The following is an 18,292-nucleotide window of genomic DNA, read 5'->3' on the forward strand; positions in this document are numbered from 1 at the left end:
TCTATAAATTATACATGCAATCTAGCAAAGGGCTACATGTCACCAGCATAGGGGTCCATGACAGAATCACAGCATCTATATGTAAAACAGCAGAGGCCAAAACAATGAGCTGGCTGCATCACTCCAAAGTGTGCATAATGAGATGCATCTCCCCCAACCTGTCTGCCTGACTGACCTATCTATCTACTCAGTCACAGATAAAAATTCAGACATATATTGATATATATATATATATATATATATTTTCTCTTTATACAATCTAGTATCTTCCGACTGGTATGTACAGTCAGTCGCGTGGTTACAGAGCTTTACCAGAGGGACCAGAGAGAGATGACACCCCCTGGCTGTCTTCACCCTAATTACTCAGCTAAATAATTGAAATTAAAATAGCCACTGCATCCAACAACGTCAAGGATGGGATCGTTCACCTCTGATAGCACACTCGCATCAATAATCAGATTATCAGTGGGCCATGGATAAACAGAAATAGCTGGCCTTAGCATATTTAAGAGCTACTTTAGATGGGGCTGCTATTAACTCATCTCTCCGGTTATTTATGTCCCCTGCTTCTTAATAAGACTCTTGGCAATATGATTCTAATTATATCAGTCCAATCAGCAGTATTGCATGTCTGGCCTCATTTACATTTGGTAGCGCTTTGTCTTTCACACTGTGAAACTAATTCAATGAGACGTCTAACGCTTACTTTATACGTGACCTGCAGAGTTTGGTCTGCTCTGCCCTTCCAGTCCATTAGTCCAACTGCGACATGCGATTGGTTTGTCTCGGAGCACATGACTGATTGATCAGGGTTGCTGTATGGGCACAATTGAGTTTGCTTTGTAATACAAATATGTGTTTAGTGCTGTGTGGGTGTGCTGGCGGGCTTTTCAAGACACTGGCCCAGAGCACTAGCCTGTGGCTATTGTAAACCAGTATTTTTGCTCACTGACAAAAAAAAATGTCCCCTATGATGAGCTTTCTGATTTACAGTGTTTAGGTAAAACATTAAATTGAAACTTTAAAGGATAAAAGTTAAAATAAAACTTAATATTTGAAGAGCTTGGATGCTAAACCCTTTAAGTTCGTCTGACATGTTTTCATGCAAATTTATCAGACTCTTAATGGATTCTGCCTACAAAGAGATATTTCTGAATGGCCTGAAGTGGGGATTAAGCGTATTTGAATTGAAACTTATTTGATAAACCTATAATACGTGCCAAGGGCATTCGGTTAATATCATTATCTCATTTTTGAGTGAGATGGTGTTTAGCGGCTTTTGCATCCAAGCTCCTTATTTACAGAAAAAGAAACTTATACTTTGTACTTGCTTACAGAATATATTTTTTATATTGTTTTTCTTATTGTGTTCTCTGGTAAAATTGTAAACCTTACCAGAACCAAACTGGTATTCCTTAAGTTGCTGGTATGCATCGGACCATCACCCAGGAGGTGACAAAAACTGGAAAATATGTGAAGTTGATGAAGTTTTTTTGTTTTGTTTTTTGCTTTTTACATAAAATCATCCTACATGGAGTAAAAACATTCTGTGAAAATATAACCTTGATATCTGACTGAGTAAATGTCAAAGATTGAAATTAAAGTTTGACACTTCACATCTCATAATTAGATCATAAGACTTTAGCCTGGATTTCACACAAAGGGTCACATAGATTTCTGAGCTAATTTCATAACCAAGTCTGCTATTATGTGCAAAGAAATAAACAGAGGAGATTTAAAAAAAAGCTGGAGAAAACAAGAGAAGAAGAACAGAGGAGAGCAGCAATGACAATATCACACATACACTGATGATCCCTCTTCCTTCCCTGCGTCTGAGGAATGACATTAATCTGGAAGATTAAAAACTGTCATGCCTGATAATTTAATGCCATTTTACTTTAGAAAACACACAGCACTGCACAGTCTCTATTACTCATGCTCTTTCAAAGTGTGATCACAGCGCTGTAGTTGACCTTAAGGTCTCTATTACAATAACTAAGGGTTAGAGTGTCAATCATATGTGGAGCAATGGCTTGTAAGCTACATACAGTAAGTGCCAACTAATTATTAAGATGCCAAATAGTTTTTGTAACATGGTCCCCTTATTTAAATATTAAATATAATTGTTAATTATCAAGATTTTCATTAGATTATTAGTTTATTTTTTCATTTCACGTGAAAACAGTCAGTCCTAGTAAAAATCAGTAGCCATGTTGGTCCTTCGTTTAAATTGACGTCATTAGAAATATTTCTTATCTGCAGTGCTTGTTTATAATCTCTGTGTGTGTGTGTGTTACACTTGTATGTTGTTGTTGTTGTTGTTGTTATTATTACTTGCAAGAATTTCTTGATTCTGATTGGCCAGTCACGAAATTCGGAGGTCGGTTATCCCTAACCACTAAAACTGATAACACACAGCTCATCCGGGTGAATTACTGCGAGTCATCTTCCAATTTTTACAAATATAGGGCGGTTTCCCGTACAGGGATAGACTAGTCCTAAACTAAAATACATTTAAGAGCTGTCCAAACTGAAAATAACTTGCACTGAGATATCTTAAATACATGAGTGCCCTTTGTTTTGCACACAAGTAATTTTTTAGTTAGGCATGTTTTTTAAAACTAGTTATATTTAAAAATTAAACTGAGGCCTAGTCCTGTTTTTTATATTTCGTTTCCTGTTATTTACTTACGTGTCAGGCAGCCGTGTAATACATGGGATACATTACTTATGACAGTTGTCATGACAAAAATATGACGAAAGTCATATTTTCAGTAAAACGCTGGACTTGGACGATCGCAAATCTGAGCAGATATAACGTTAAAGTTTTGCTCTCATCCGTTGTAAAGATGATGGGCACTTTACAATGTTCAAATTAAACTACTGCCCTCTAGTGGCTGTTGTCTACTTTATATCAGAATCGACTCCAGAATGTAATTATTGTTGTTCAGTAAAAATGAAATGTTGGTAGGAAATTGACAAAAAACAAAACAAAACAAAGTACAATTAATTTTTATGATTTTTAATTACATTCAAATTGGATATTGTTATAAACTTATGTTCACTTTGTAACACTTTTTTTGTAACAATTTAAAATAAGGCTGTATTTGTTAACATGCATTATGCTATCAATAAACCTACACAATTCTACAGCATTTATTAATCTTAAAGTTTTTGGTCATTTCAGAATTTACTAATACGTTTTAAAATCAAAAGTTGTATTTGTTCACATTGGTTGATGCACTAACAACTAACATGAATAACTATTGGCCTAAACAAACATTAACAAAGATTAATACATGATGATAAACTATATTGCTTATTGTTACTTTATGCTAGCTAATGCATTTACTAATGTTAACAAATACAACCTTATTGTGAAGCGTTACCCATTTTTTTTTTCTTTTTTGACATTTGATGTTGATGAAATAACTCTAGTGACCTCTAGTGGAACAGATGAAATATTTGATTTACCAGCAAAATAATATTCAACACCTGACGTTAGATTTTTTATGAATACATTTTTATGAATAACAACAACTATTTTAAACATCTTAATGATTCATCATTATTTTACAATTCTTTATTTCTCTTTCTTAGTCTGAGAAAACTATGACCAGTTTAACTAGTAATAAAGATATCTGTCTATACTGCATTTCTAGTAGTAATAGTAACAGTAATTGTAATGTATTGTTTGAAACTCAGGACATTTGCAGGTTAAAATAAAGTTAATTTAATTAGTCATCTCCTCCACAGAGATTCAGAAGAGCTCTCTGGTAATCACCTTTAGTTTGTTCCTGAGGAAACACAAGACATGTAAAAAAGTGATAAATATGCTTTGTGAACAAAAACTGAAAAAAAATAAAAGGGTGATAAATAAACAGAAGGAAAAAGAGAACTGAATACTTACAGAAATTGTCTGGTGCAGAGATTTGCCAAAGTTCCTCCTGAACTCAGCGCGGACTTTCATGAGATCAATCTCACAACGAGAGACCATGATGCGGGTCACTACTTTGTCTTTTACACTTTTACCCTGCAAACATCAGAAAGGAAAGATTAAATCAAAATACAAATGTGAACGGATGCATGGTCTTTTTTAGCCTATTGTACATGTCAAAATGCATTTAGTTACTTACCTTCATGGCATCATTGAGTCTGCTGGCAAAATAAAGATGCTTGTTTTCTAAACACTCAACTGCAGAAACATAAAGACAGATCTTAGGATAAAGTTTCATATTTTCCTCATAAATAAATGAATCCACTTCAACCCTAGCGGCTTTCAGCCACAAATAAATTTCTATAAGGCATAAAATGTTTCTTAGCAAACAGCTTGTGATTAAGTTTAATAAAACATGATGGAGTGATTCCCAAAAGAAAGAGCATTAAAGAGTAACTATGCCAGCAGGCACAACCATAATCAAATGTGCCATACAGATCTCTACATGCTGGTGTTTTGACAGCCTGGTGGTGACAGTCTAATGAGTGACAGATGGATGAGAGTTACCTAGTGTGAGGAAGGATTTCTCCAGATCCCCCTTCACTTCTTTACGAATGCTCTCCTTCATGTCATATGGACTGTATCTCTTGTACCTTTCAAACACTTAGAAAAAGATGTTTTGATTAGGTGGTGCATTTGTTTAATAATAAGAGTGTTAATATAATAATAATAGTACCTTTTTGCAAGTGTGGGACACTCCTCTCACAGAATATTGATATCCAGGTGGTTACATCAGTTCCTTTTCTCTTGACTCCAGCATCATAAAGAGCCTGATCGTCACCACAAGGCACAGCATTACATAAAGCTATATGCTATTTTGATTTAACATGTTGAATATATATATATATATTTTCTCCTTGACTGATTAAGGGCCATTGTTGGTACTTTGGTTGGTTCACTCACTCTTGCATCATTGTCGATCTTTTCATAGTCCACCACGCTAGTTGGCTCATCCCTTTTGCCCTATAAACATAGAGTGATGTTTATGCATTTTTTACTCATACTGTATGTTAAAATACAGTATGTATACAATAAAAATAGTAAAAATAAAGTAAAATAGAGCAAAATAGTTTTATATACTAAAAAGTTGGTTCTTTTAGGCACCTTCAACTTTAATGTTCTTTGGGGAACAAAAAATGTTTCTTATAGCACCTTCATTTATAAGAGTGTACAGTACACTATACATCCATATGTCATAATTTACTAATTACTTTTACAGTCATGAATTTGGCATAGGGGCAGTTGTGGTCTAGTGGTAAGAGAGTCAGGCTTGTAACCCGAGTATTATTTGCATATTTAATAAAGTAAAATTACAAATAATTTTAGCACAAATATGTATTACAAATAATTCCGGTAAAAATTATTTGAATTTATTTTACCTGTACAAGGGCCAACAGCAGTTTAGCAAAATCTCCAGATGTGTCTCCAGCTACATCCTTATCCAAGTCCTTCTTAAACACTGAGATGGAGAGAAGAATATAAGGTTTATATTTGTATATGCGAAGGCCACTCACTTACTCACATGGTGCCACTCACTTTCTTTATAAACCTTCTTGATCTCCGCCAGCTCCTCAGAATTGCGAGAGCACAAAATTTCAATGAGACTCTCCTCATCAGTGCCTAACCCCTGCAAAACACACTGTTATATAACTACAGAAATGATATTAAAGTTATTTTAATTCAAAAGATAACATTTGTAAAACCACTGTAAAGCCTATGCATGTCACATTACAGACTTAAATGAGCTGAATGCTGATTCTTCAGCAGTAAGGCTGCATCATTCTGACAAGAGTGTCAATCAAACACACTTTCACTGAAACTTTTAGTTCAGAGGCATCAAACTGTGGTGTGCTCTTCATCATCCCCAGAATCAAATTCTCCAGAGGACCAGAAAGCGCCCCCTTCAGGGCACTCAGTAAATCCTACAACACAAACGTACACAAAGGATAATTTATCCTTTTTATAGTTTTCTATATTTTTTTTTAGTAACTTCGTTAGGTATGATAATGCAGATAATGACAGTGTCTACCTTTTTTGCTCTTTTCTCATACACAAACGCAATTTCAGTCCTTTGTAAGTAACTGCGTCTTGTTAGAATATCAATGATTGTCTGCTCATCCACACCTGAGTGAAAGAAGTAAAATATGAATGAATGACTGAGAGGAGGAGATGGACTAAAAAAAAGAAAGCTATAAAACACATACAGCATAATTTAGCTAAGGGTTCATCTTCTGGCTAAATGACAGATTTAAACCTTTTCGCCTCTTTTTATTTTAACATCAATAAACAGAATAAAGCATTCCTAGCACATATTTATTACAATCCCACTCACACACTTAGAAACATAATAACATTTATTATTGTAGCACTGCAATGAAGAGTTATTAAGTAGACTTTAAAATTACACGTGCCATTATTCTTCTATGTGTATGGATGCAGAAAAGATTCACAGAAGCTGGCAAACATTAAGACACTGGTTCCTATGTGACACCAGATCAAGTTATATCTACAGGGAAGTACTCTCCACCCATTGTAGCTGAAGGCAATGGTAGCTAAGTCTCAAATGTTAAATAACCACACATCCTGCTTAGAGCAAATATTGTGCACAATATATAAATGTTTATGGTGCCATCCCTTACCTTTGGTTTTAATGGCAGTCTCTATTCTGGCCGCATCCATGTCTGGATTAAAATCGAAAACTGGCAGTAGTGTAGGACATTTAGGTTCTTTCTCCTGAAAACACAAAATAATCATATAAATACATACATTAGAAATGCAATAGAAAGGATATGCACTATAAAAAATATATAACATAACACAGAATATATAAATATGGTACACTTTTAAAAAATGCAGCATTATGTTAAATCTTGGTTTTGCAAGTCAATTCAGTGTAAAACATTATATCAAATCAACATATATTTTTATGTTACTTTAACTTAACAAATTATGTGAAACAATTGAATAAAATAGTAGGTTAAATTGACTTGCATAACCAAACTGTTTTACCTTCATGCAGCATTTTTTTATAGTGTACTATTTTAAGTTTTGATTTGTGATAAGTTTACACAACTTATAAAAACAAGTTGAAATTGTTTAACGTTATTTGTTAAGTTTAAGTAACATAAAAAATATGTGTTGATTTGATATCAGCTTTTACACTGTTTGTATATAATACATTTATATTATATTTAAACCAGTATGTCAAACCAAACAATAAATAATTGCATATGTGTCATTACAATCGTCTTACCCCTCCATAACTCAGTGTGAGCTGACTCAAAATCTGAGACACTAAGGCCATTTTCCTGCAGTTGATCGACGATACATGCAATGATCCACAACTGGTGAGAAACTAGTACTGAAGATGAAATAAAAGACAAACACAGTGTTTTATAACGTTGTACAACCTAACCCGTGTGCAACCTCACCCTTAGTATCAAAGGTCTATGTGATGGTTGTCATAAATTAGATTATGGGGCATTTCCCTACGAGTAAGAGACTGAATTAGTTTGGTTACTTCACAGGCAACTATGCATGCATTTCACTTCTCTCTAAAAGAATGCATATTGCAAACATAAAGAGACTAACAGCCTGTTGTTGGCCTGTTTTCTCTAGCAATATAACAGCCGGTAAACCTACCCATGCACTGATAGCAGTGATAACAGAAAATCATTTTCTCTGCAGTATAAATTATGAGGTAAGTTTGATTTTCAAATGAGAGAGGAGGGTTTGCTCAAAGTTTGTTCAGACGCACCCAGATCCGCACCCAGTACACATTCCACAGATAAACCTCTGACCATCACACACACACACACGCACACACACTCATGCACGCACGCATGCACCCCCCCCCCACACACACACATTTTCTAAACACACTATTTCTATATGTTAACGTCATCTTTTAATAAAGTTCACAATACTTCATCAATCTTACTGTAAAATTACAGTAAATAAGTAGAGCTACACTGTAAAAAAATTCCGTAGAAATTGCAGCTGGGTTGCCGGTAATTTACCGTAGATTTACATTTATGTTTTTTACTGGCAAAATTTTGTTCAAAGTTAAATGAACATTAAACATTTACAAGTCTTTGTCTTTACAGAGTAAAACTTAAAAAACAGCATCAAGCAAAACATTCTGGGAAACAAAATCTGAAGCAAAAAACAGAAAAAGGTTGATGATGATTTCTGGTTCCCAGAATCCTTTGCATGAGGCTGTTATTGTATAGTTTTATTCTGTAAAGACTTGTTAATATTTAAAATTTATTTAACTTTGAACAAACTCTTGCCAGTTAATAACATAAATTTAAATCTACGGTAAATTACCGGCAACCCAGCTGCAATAACATTGTCATTTCTACTGAATTTTTTTACAGTGTAGATTAAGTGTGTGTTTTTTTTTTACAATGGGGACACACATAAGGACTTGTTAAAGCATTCTAGTACTGGACACACACTTTAGGATTGTTTCTTGTAACTGTAAACAAAGACTGTGCACAACAGGAAAAGACTGGGCCTGATCAGTTGATATGACCAAATTACATTCATAATCTGTGCAAAAAGCCTTAGATGTGTCCCCATCTTAAGTTTATGAACTGTGAATCACAAGAGAGAAAGGTATAAATCTCACCTGAGACAGATGAGGATGTGATGAAGTGATAAAGAGCAGCTCTACAGATCCAGCTGTGTCTCTCAGGATAGGATTTACCTCTTTAATGCTGTCAGCAAATGACTCCTCCTATCAAACCCACACACACTCACTCACCTACTGTACAAAGTCATTAAACAATTACTCATTTACTAGGCTACACATACTTTATGAAACTTTACTATGGCAACCACATTTTCCAACCAACAATTCAAAGTTTCTATAGATTATTGTTTCCACAGCAATAGTATATTTGGTTTGGCAATAAGTAAAAATGAATTCATGATCAGAAACAGAAAGACATTTTTACAATATGGACACCATATCAATTATTTATTAGTTCACAGCAGTCCATATAACATCTGCTGTTTTGTCATATGCCATTTTTAAAACAAATATGAAGGGTCTGTTTTAATCCAAACCTTAATTATCATTTAAGAAATTGAACAATGACATGCATATACATAAACTGATTTTAACATGATTCTTTTTTTTATGTAATGTACATTTTACTCTAACAGTGGATTCAATCTGCAAATGCTATCAGTACCTGAACCGGAATGAAACCCATGCTGCATTCAAGGACATATCCCAGTTTAAAACTCCTCAACTATTTTTTTACTCAATATTCTCCAGACATGCCCACTAACTATGAAACAGGAATGACAGTGCACCATGCAGATTAAATGTTCAATAAAAGAGAGTCAGAAAGTAAATAGTTTTGTTGTCTCAGAGGGAGAGGCTAAAGCACAATACATGGGGAAGGGGTGAGCTATGCCTTTTGAATATTAGTTATAACAGGATTGAAAGAAAAAAATGAACATAGGGACTTTGTTACAATGTATCAAATGTATTAGATTTACAAGCTGAAAAGTTATCTGTAGGTGTGTGTGTGGTATTAGGATAACAAGGGCTCACTGTGGGATTCACAGGAAGTTTGCTGAAGGTGGAGAAGCACAAATCATTCCTGTGATGACCCCACCAGAGTCACAACCAGTGTCCTGTGCTCGCAGTCATAGCGATAAAGATGTGGGATGGGTTTTATAAGAGCAGCCAGCGCACACACATACATCATGTACTGTATCTCACTATAGGCTAAAAGTAAAAGCCAAGTATCACAGCCCTATAAGGTGATCTTATTCACATAAAATATTAGACCATCTGCCTGTTGAGAGCAAACTCCATGTAAATATTTGTATTTTAAACTGAGTTGGACTAAACTAACACCAAATATTTATTATAGGAGTAATGTGTTAAGCAGCGAGATGGCGAATTGCAACCAACCTCAATTTCGAAGCTACAGTCGTCGCATGAGACAACGTAGGGGAAAACACAGCCTTTGTAAAACATTTTTCCGTTAAGGGCTACTGTAGAAACATGGCGGCGACTTCCATGTACAGTAAGTGGATCAGCGGTTTACTCACCTAAAGGATTATTAGGAACACCTGTTTAATTTATCATTAATGCAATTATATAATCAACCAATCACATGGCTTCAATGCATTTAGGGGTGTGGTCCTGGTGAAGACAATCTCCTGAACTCCAAACTGAATGTCAGAATGGCAAAAAAAAAATGATTTAAGCAATTTTGAGAGTGGCATGGTTGTTGGTCCAGACGGGCCGGTCTGAGTATTTCACAATCTGCTCAGTTACTGGAATTTTCACGCACAACCATTTCTAGGGTTTACAAAGAATGGTGTGAAAAGGGAAAAACATCCAGTATGCGGCAGTCCTGTGGGCGAAAATGCCTTGTTGATGCTAGAGGTCAGAGGAGAATGGATCGACTGATTCAAGCTGATAGAAGAGCAACTTTGACTGAAATAACCACTCGTTACAACCGAGGTATGCAGCAAAGCATTTGTGAAGCCACAACACGCACAACCTTAAGGTGGATGGGCTACAACAGCAGAAGACCCCACCGGGTACCACTCATCTCCACTACAAATAGGAAAAAGGGGCTACAATTTGAACGAGCTCACCAAAATTGGACAGTTGAAGACTGGAAAAATGAGTCAGAATTTGGCATAAACAGATTGAGAACATGCATCCATCATGCCTTGTTACCACTGTGCAGGCTGGTGGTGTAATGGTGTGGGGGATGTTTTCTTGGCACACTTTAGGCCCCTTAGTGCCAATTGGGCATCATTTAAATGCCACGGCCTACCTGAGCATTGTTTCTGACCATGTCCATCCATTTATGACCACCATGGCATGTACCCATCCTCTGATGGCTACTTCCAGCAGGATAATGCACCATGTCACAAAGCTTGAATCATTTCAAATTGGTTTCTTGAACATGACAATGAGTTCACTGTACTAAAATGGCCCCCACAGTCACCAGATCTCAACCCAATAGAGCATCTATTGGATGTGGTGGAACGGGAGCTTCGTGCCCTGGATGTGCATCCCACAATTCTCCATCAACTGCAAGATGCTATCCTATCAATATGGGCCAACATTTCTAAAGAATGCTTTCAGCACCTTGTTGAATCAATGCCACGTAGAATTAAGGCAGTTTTGAAGGCGAAAGGCGGTCAAACACAGTATTAGTATGGTGTTCCTAATAATCCTTTAGGTGAGTGTAGTTACTATACTGCATTTCTGTCAAGGGCTCCTTCTAAAAGTTGCATAGCACCTTTAACTAGTGCTTAGACAATTTTGAACTCATGAAAAATGCACTTTCGATGATAGCTCATAATTGGTTAGAAATTAACCAGAACTATGTACATAAAGCCTATTTTAATACTAAAACATTACAGAAGTGATTATCCGCTCAACTACTTCTAAGAGTTACATGCATTTTTTCCAAGCTGTGTATGACACAGCACATAAAGATTATCTGTACTGTATCACACAATGCAAACATTGTTTCACCTCTGTTGAAAAGAACAAAACAAGATTATACCTGTAAAAACTGAGGTGAGCACTTAGCTCCCTCTAGTGGAGCAAACAAGCAATCACAAATCTTACTTGGCAGTAGTATTGTTATTCTTTTTAAGTGTGAGACACTAACTTAACTAACTATATATTAAAATGCTATAGTTAACATTTAAAAATATCCAACAGATCAAAGACGACATGACTCTAATTAAACCAACCCACCATTAAACAAGAGATGACAACTGTTATTTCCATCACAAGCGGTGGGATTTTTTATTGTCATCAGCACGTTCAACACACTATTTCTCAATGTGTGACATGCGCCTTTAATAAAATTTAGGGGGAAAACCTCTAAATACAAAATCACAACATTAGATGAAAACTGTATTTCAAGGAAAACAATACTTTTGCATTTTTGTACAGGTGTATATACAAAACAAAGGCGGAATACCTCAAAACAAACAAACAAACAGGAGGAAACAGGCAAAGTCTAGAGATTTACTGGAGCTTGGTGGATTACATCCAAACAAAGACCATTTGTTAACCTGCTTAAAATTAAGGATGGGAAAAATGTACATGGGGAAAAACCATGGAGAGTTTTCTAAACAAAAGGAAGTTTTTATACAAACCGTGATTTACTCAAACAATTAGCATTACTCACAAATTAGCACATTATGGTGTGTATATTACTGTGTACAAAACATTTGGTCATTTGTCAGTGAAAATATGACAACTGAAAAAGGGACTGTGATCATCTTTTTTTTAAAACATGTACATAGAAGATTAAGTGCCCATGCCCCCAAACCAAAGCAAAGAGAAAATACAATACTGCCTTAGTGATGGACGTTTAAAAGATAATTGGCAAATGAAAGAAACATTCCAGGTCTCTGGACTAGCACACAAATAACACCAAACACTACACGTGTCATAATAATAATAATAAACAGTTAATAAGTCATACTGAACCTTGACAATGTCAGAAATCAATGTATTTGATGACGTAAAAGAAATCAGTTAACTAACCATTTAAGTGCTATAAAAGTTAGATATTACCAACACAAACAACAGTGTGATTGAAAAGATATTCACAGAGATTACACAGGCAAAATAAGGTCTCTGAAGAAACAGGAAGGAAATAATGATATCATGGAGATCCAAAACAAGCAAATTTAAAACCCGAACAAAAACGACGTTCCGTGTTTCTTTATTCACATGTAAATGCCGTTCTCAAAATGCGATTATGCCATTATTATTGCTTTCTGCTCAGTATTTTTTTGGGATAATTCTTCATTTACACGGCTGACCCTGATGCTAAAAGAGGACGAAACAATTTCACAAGATTTTATAGTAAATTTTGCACACTTATTTTTCATACACCATCGCAGTCTCCGACACGTTCATTGGCCGCCTCGGCTATAAAACAATAGTTTCCCTGAGCAGTTCCAATATACCCTTTAATGAGGTCAGATATTTAATGGATTGTCTTTCACGACATCAGATACTATCAACAATACTACAAGTAAAGCAGTGCCAGCCCTTACAAAAAACATTTAACACAAATGTTAGATTGGAACACCTTTACTAAGGTTATTGCTGTCCTTGTTATGTTGGCTCTGTGCTAAATGCATCAAATTTGGTTTGCGTGTTTGTTGGTCGAGGGCACAAAAGTGTTGACACAAAGATCTGACATCTTGTTGGGTTTAGAAATAGCCTGCGCACAAAGCTACAAAGATAAGAAAGACAATCGTTCCTGTCTCTCCTTTGCTCTGATCAGCTGCAGTACCGGGTGCATAAAATACATTTTTTCTAACATTTAATATAAACGGCAAGATTTCCTGGAATGTCAACACATGCCCCTTAACTGTCAATCATCTCTTAACACAACTCTCTTTGATGAAAATCTAATTACACAATCACTATGGCACAACAGGGTGTCACTTCACCATCTAGAGACACAGAGAGCTGGCTTTAAACGACAGAAATGTAACAAAACACAGGAAAAAAAAACATTTTAGATCTCACCGACCTAAAACAACAGCACGTTCCTTCAGATTTTTCTCTCTCACACAATTCAAATTGTTTATTGCTGGGAAAAACACAAAGTGCTACCTTTTGTTAGGTTCTATACATCATACATTGCATGATTTAACTAACCATTTAGCAAGTACATATATATATATATGCGTGTAGTTGAACTCACTGCCTCCGAATTCGCCATTTGATCATGAAAACACAACAGTCAACGTTTCACTACAATAGTGATTCAGGTCTCAGGTTCGAGTCCCACGTCATGCCTTGTGCATCTCCGCTGTTTTCTCCAGGGGCCGTGGCAGTGTTAATGCCTGTGATGTCCCTGCTGAATGTCCGTATAGTGGAAGAGGTCAGAAAAGGGCAGTGCTGTCATATTAGCACCAACATGGGCTGTACATTGTGGAGAAAGACAGGGATTTCAGCATCAGACGTTCATTTCCTGTCTCTGATTTACCCTCTATAACCAGTAGAGGGCACCGCTGGGGTATTTAAAGACACGCAGTGGGCGTGTCTGCTCGCTCTCAACACTGAGATGTCATGCAGTTGGAACGGGACGCTAAAAGATAGAGTAACACTCTAAATACGGGCCTGCACCCCGAGGACAGTTTCTGTCAGCCTTCTGATGTTTCCTGTTCTTCAGATCACCCAGCTGTCGGGCGCATGGCCAGAGGGACGAGTTCAAAGTGCAGCTGGACTCTAAGAAGTGCTTTGTGAGAATGCAGTGTACATGATCCGAGGCTGAAGTGAGCTTAGAGTTCTTGTCAGCATGTTAGTATTATCTCTCTTTCTTTCTCTTAGTCTCTCTTTATGGATTCGTGCAGCATCAAGACGAGTCTTTCTCTCGTTCAGGCCTCCTGAGGCAGAGCCTGTTCAAAGTCCGAACCGAACAGCTCTTTATAGAGCGGAGGGAAGCGCGTGTGCACCATTTCTGGGTACAGAGCTCTGAACGCGCTCAGTTTCTCCATGTGACGACGGCACAGCATCCGGACAGTGGATACTTTACAGACCAGCTACATGGGATTAAAAATACGAGAGGTCAGATAAGTATACGCGAAGGTTATGCTTGCTTTTAAGGAGGAAGTCGTACCTTTGTGAGAATTCCCTCGTCCCTTTGGTTCATCTGTAGTAAATTCTGCAGGGCGACCTTGATCTTCTGCTGGAGTTTCTCCACCCTGGTCTTTTCCTGCACCCAGCAGCGATCTACAGTAAACACACAGAGTTCAACATCTTCACATGTTAATGTCTACGTAATTCAGCCACCGCAAAACCACAGTGCTCTAATCTCAACTGATCATCCCTTTCACATTTGGCTTCATTCATGAAACACAAAATGATCAAATTTTCCACTAATAATTCGTAAAACCATTCATTTATTAATGTCACATTAACAAGAGAATCAAAACAGCATGTCTAATGACATTTTTTAAGATGTCAAATAAATCTTTAGTGTCCCCAGAGTAAGTTTTAGCTCAATATCATATAGATAATTTATTATAGCATGTTAAAATTTGGAGCAAATTTTTGGGGGGTGTGTTTCTTTAAATGCAAATGAGCTGATCTCTGCACTAAATGGCAGTGCTGTGGCTGGATAGTGCAGATTAATGGGAGGTATTATCCCCTTTTGACATCACAAGGGGAGCCAAATTTCAATGAGCTATTTTTTCACATGCTTGCAGAGAATGGTTTACCAAAACTAAGTCACTGGGTTGATCTTTTCGCATTTTCTAGGTTGATAGAAGCACTGGGGACTAGGGCTGTGACAATTAATCGTGCAAATGCGCGTTTTCTCAATGAATGAATCTGAATGAATTACGGTGAAATGCCGCCACATCCAAAAGCCAGAGGGCGCTCTTGTACAGAAACTCCATTTGTGCCACAGAAGAAGTAGCCTATCATTACAAAGCTATTTCAGTGCTGCGTCCAAAACCGCCTACTTCAAACTATATAGTAGTAGGCGAGACGAGTAGTATGTGCGAATACATAGTATTCGAAAAACGGTATGCGAAAAGTACCCGGATGACCTACTACTTCCGGTTAGATTTTGCAGTGTGCATACGATGGACACTTCACTATCCCATGATGCCCTGGGAGAGGAGTTATCCAACAACAAAGAAGAGGCATGCGGCTGTTTTCGCGCTGAAATGACATGACGTCATGACGACGTTTGTCACGTGATGTAGCAACATGGCGGATGTAGTACGTCCTAATCTCATTCATACTACCAGGATTCATACTATACAGTACCTACTGTTTTAACGGCAAGTAAGTAGGTACTTCATCTTATTCAGTACCTACTATACAGTATGCAGTTTCGGACGCAGCCCAGGAAATATATAGAGGAATATTTATATCGCAGTTATTTTCATGATAATAAAGAATATTTTGAATGATTTTGGACGAGTGTTGCTTTTTTAAATGCACATTATAAATGATTCAAACTCATAATGATTTTAGATTGATTAAGACGTCCTTCTGATCACAGAGCCGTAGTACACGCACAAGCTGTGCATTAAACACAGAATCGAAGCCTTGCGATTCAGAATCGATTTTAGACAGGTATTTTTAATGGGGGACGCGATGCATCGACGCACAACCCTACTGGGGACCCAATTATAGCACTTAAACAACAGGAAAAAAATTATTTTCATGATCTATCCCCAACAATTTGCACAAGAGTAAGTGTTTATGAACTCTGTACACCAAAAAAATCATTCAGCTTGTGTTTCATGAAGGAAGCACATTGTCTTTATTGTTCCTCTCTCACCTGCAGACATCAGCACGTATGCTGAAAAGAGGCCGATCTCATCTTCGGTGAGCTGCAGAGAGCTCAGACTCTTAGCAAACTCAAACACCGAGCTGATAAGATCATCACAGCCTAAAAAAACACGAAAAAAAAATTCAGCAAGTGCTTCACATTTCTATGTGCTATTTCCGTCTGTATAAAAGAAATAACAGCTCTTAATGCTCACCCAGGGCTTTGAAGACCTCTGGCCCCGCGTATTTGCTGTCGAAAAAGACTGTGTTGTTTTGGGAGTTATACGCCCGACACATCCTCACAAACACAACTTCTAAAGAACCTGGGGAACAGAAAACCACGCTTATTATTAGCATTTAGCGGCTCTGGCACAGTTTGTCACTTCACTGATGTGTTGCTGTTGGTATGTGTGAAGCGGTACAGACATTCATCTGTGGCTTACCTGCTTTGAGCAGCACGATCTGATCGTTCTGACAGAGCTCCATGAATCCATCAATGCGCTTGGCAAACTCAACCACGTACTGCACGGCCTCAGTGACTTTAACCGCACACAGCTGCCACATGTCCTCCTGAGACTAGACAGAGTGCAGAGAGACTGTATGTTACAGGGATCAATAAATGCCCATCCATCAGTCCACCCATCCATTCATACATTAAAGAAAACCATGTATGACCTTTAATCAAACGATAAAGAGACAAAGGACATTATTTAGGAAACGCCAGCAGAATTTGTTTAAATTGAGGTACTGTACATAAGGAGCATCAATTTTACCCATTGATTTTGGTCTTTGGCATGATCTTACTCCGTCAATATTAAAGATATCGAGGTTATTTTTCACAGAATAATCTTTACAGTATGTTGGATGATTTTATGTAGAAACAGTAAATAAAAAAGACTTTAGCTGAGTTTTCAAGGCAGGGTTACATTTTATAATTTTCCTTTTTTATAATTTATTTACTCTTTATGCTACATTTTTAAAGCTGCATTGCAATAATGCAAAAACATAAAAAGTCAATGACGTGACGTTAATTATTTTGTGTCCGTATGGTTCAATTAAATGTAAAAGGGTTAAAATTTCAAAATAAATTTGCAGATTATTTGCATACATTGTCTTTTTTGAGGACCAAGTCTAAAATTTCTGGTTTTATTTCATTTTAAAAGAATATTTGGGGGATAATTGCAATAATGTCAATGTGGTGTAACTAGTATTTTTTAAAATTAAAATATAAATATATTCATAAAAATGTGGAAAAATATATAATCATCTATTTAAGTGTAATATCAGTGGCGGCCGGTGACTTCTTTTTTCGAGGGCGCTCAATGCGAAGTTCGTCACAACATGTATGTAGCCCGTCATGTGGGTGGTTTGTAATTTCAAAATATATGTTTGGCGCATCCAGTGAACCTATGTGCATCATGCGTCTTGTCAAAATAAATTCCTGCTGCAGACGCTTCTAAAGGGTTTATGATAAAAGAGACGCTCGCGTTTGCCAGATACTCGCATAATCTCATGCATAATCAGAATTAACTGTTAAGGGAGTGTCTTGCGTGTATTTTGTGAATGTGAGCGGTTTTGACGCGTGTGCAGTAGGCACTTATTTTGACAAAACACGTGATGCGCATGGATCACAAACACATATTTTAAAAACACGAGCAACACACGACACTCCGAACACTTATTTTGTATTTGCCCCCTCGGATGAGCAGTCACGAGACGCTACTATATAATATTATTTTTACATAATTTGTCAAAGATTATTTAGAAAACTGATTTCATTATGTCAGGACAAGTATTACAAAAACGCATTCAAATTTACATTAAAAAAAATAATACAATTATATTTTAAAATGATTTTTTGATGATTACGCTTACATGCCATCAAGGTGGATCAAATATTTAATATTTCTCATTCTTTGGCGCAATTAGCGTTTACACCATTTGACATTTTCAGGTCCATTCAGTCTTAACTTTTATAA

General features: G+C 36.7%; 2 protein-coding genes across 5 annotated transcripts in view; both read right to left on the bottom strand.

Moving 5' to 3' along the window:
• Window positions 1-3,006: 3,006 nt before the first annotated feature.
• Window positions 3,007-9,234, bottom strand: anxa2b (annexin A2b). 3 transcript variants are annotated; one of them, XM_065267782.1, is made up of 14 exons: window positions 9,199-9,234; window positions 8,631-8,738; window positions 7,251-7,352; window positions 6,637-6,730; window positions 6,027-6,121; window positions 5,806-5,919; window positions 5,534-5,624; window positions 5,377-5,456; window positions 4,901-4,960; window positions 4,674-4,767; window positions 4,505-4,600; window positions 4,137-4,195; window positions 3,911-4,033; window positions 3,007-3,797 (listed from the first exon to the last, which is right to left on the bottom strand). In XM_065267782.1, the coding sequence occupies exons 1-14, from the start codon at window positions 9,217-9,219 to the stop codon at window positions 3,738-3,740; spliced, it is 1,197 nt and encodes a 398-aa protein (XP_065123854.1). In that variant the 5' UTR covers window positions 9,220-9,234; the 3' UTR covers window positions 3,007-3,737. The 3 variants fall into 3 exon arrangements, with proteins under 3 accessions (XP_065123854.1, XP_065123855.1, XP_065123856.1); XM_065267783.1 differs by lacking the exon at window positions 9,199-9,234 and having other exon boundaries at window positions 7,251-7,358; window positions 8,631-8,753; XM_065267784.1 differs by lacking the exon at window positions 9,199-9,234 and having other exon boundaries at window positions 7,251-7,355; window positions 8,631-8,693.
• Window positions 9,235-11,737: 2,503 nt separating this feature from the next.
• Window positions 11,738-18,292, bottom strand: part of rorab (RAR-related orphan receptor A, paralog b) — a 45,787-nt gene continuing 39,232 nt past the window's right edge. For both annotated transcript variants that reach the window (XM_065267547.2, XM_065267548.2), the window contains 5 exons: window positions 16,757-16,889; window positions 16,529-16,636; window positions 16,324-16,434; window positions 14,647-14,759; window positions 11,738-14,569 (listed from right to left, as the gene is read on the bottom strand). In XM_065267547.2, the coding sequence (XP_065123619.1) occupies window positions 14,405-14,569; window positions 14,647-14,759; window positions 16,324-16,434; window positions 16,529-16,636; window positions 16,757-16,889 (630 nt within the window). In that variant the 3' untranslated portion in view covers window positions 11,738-14,404. The remainder of the gene's footprint in view (window positions 14,570-14,646; window positions 14,760-16,323; window positions 16,435-16,528; window positions 16,637-16,756; window positions 16,890-18,292) is intronic.

Source organism: Paramisgurnus dabryanus, chromosome 2, assembly GCF_030506205.2.
Source record: "Paramisgurnus dabryanus chromosome 2, PD_genome_1.1, whole genome shotgun sequence".
Taxonomy (NCBI): domain Eukaryota; kingdom Metazoa; phylum Chordata; class Actinopteri; order Cypriniformes; family Cobitidae; genus Paramisgurnus; species Paramisgurnus dabryanus.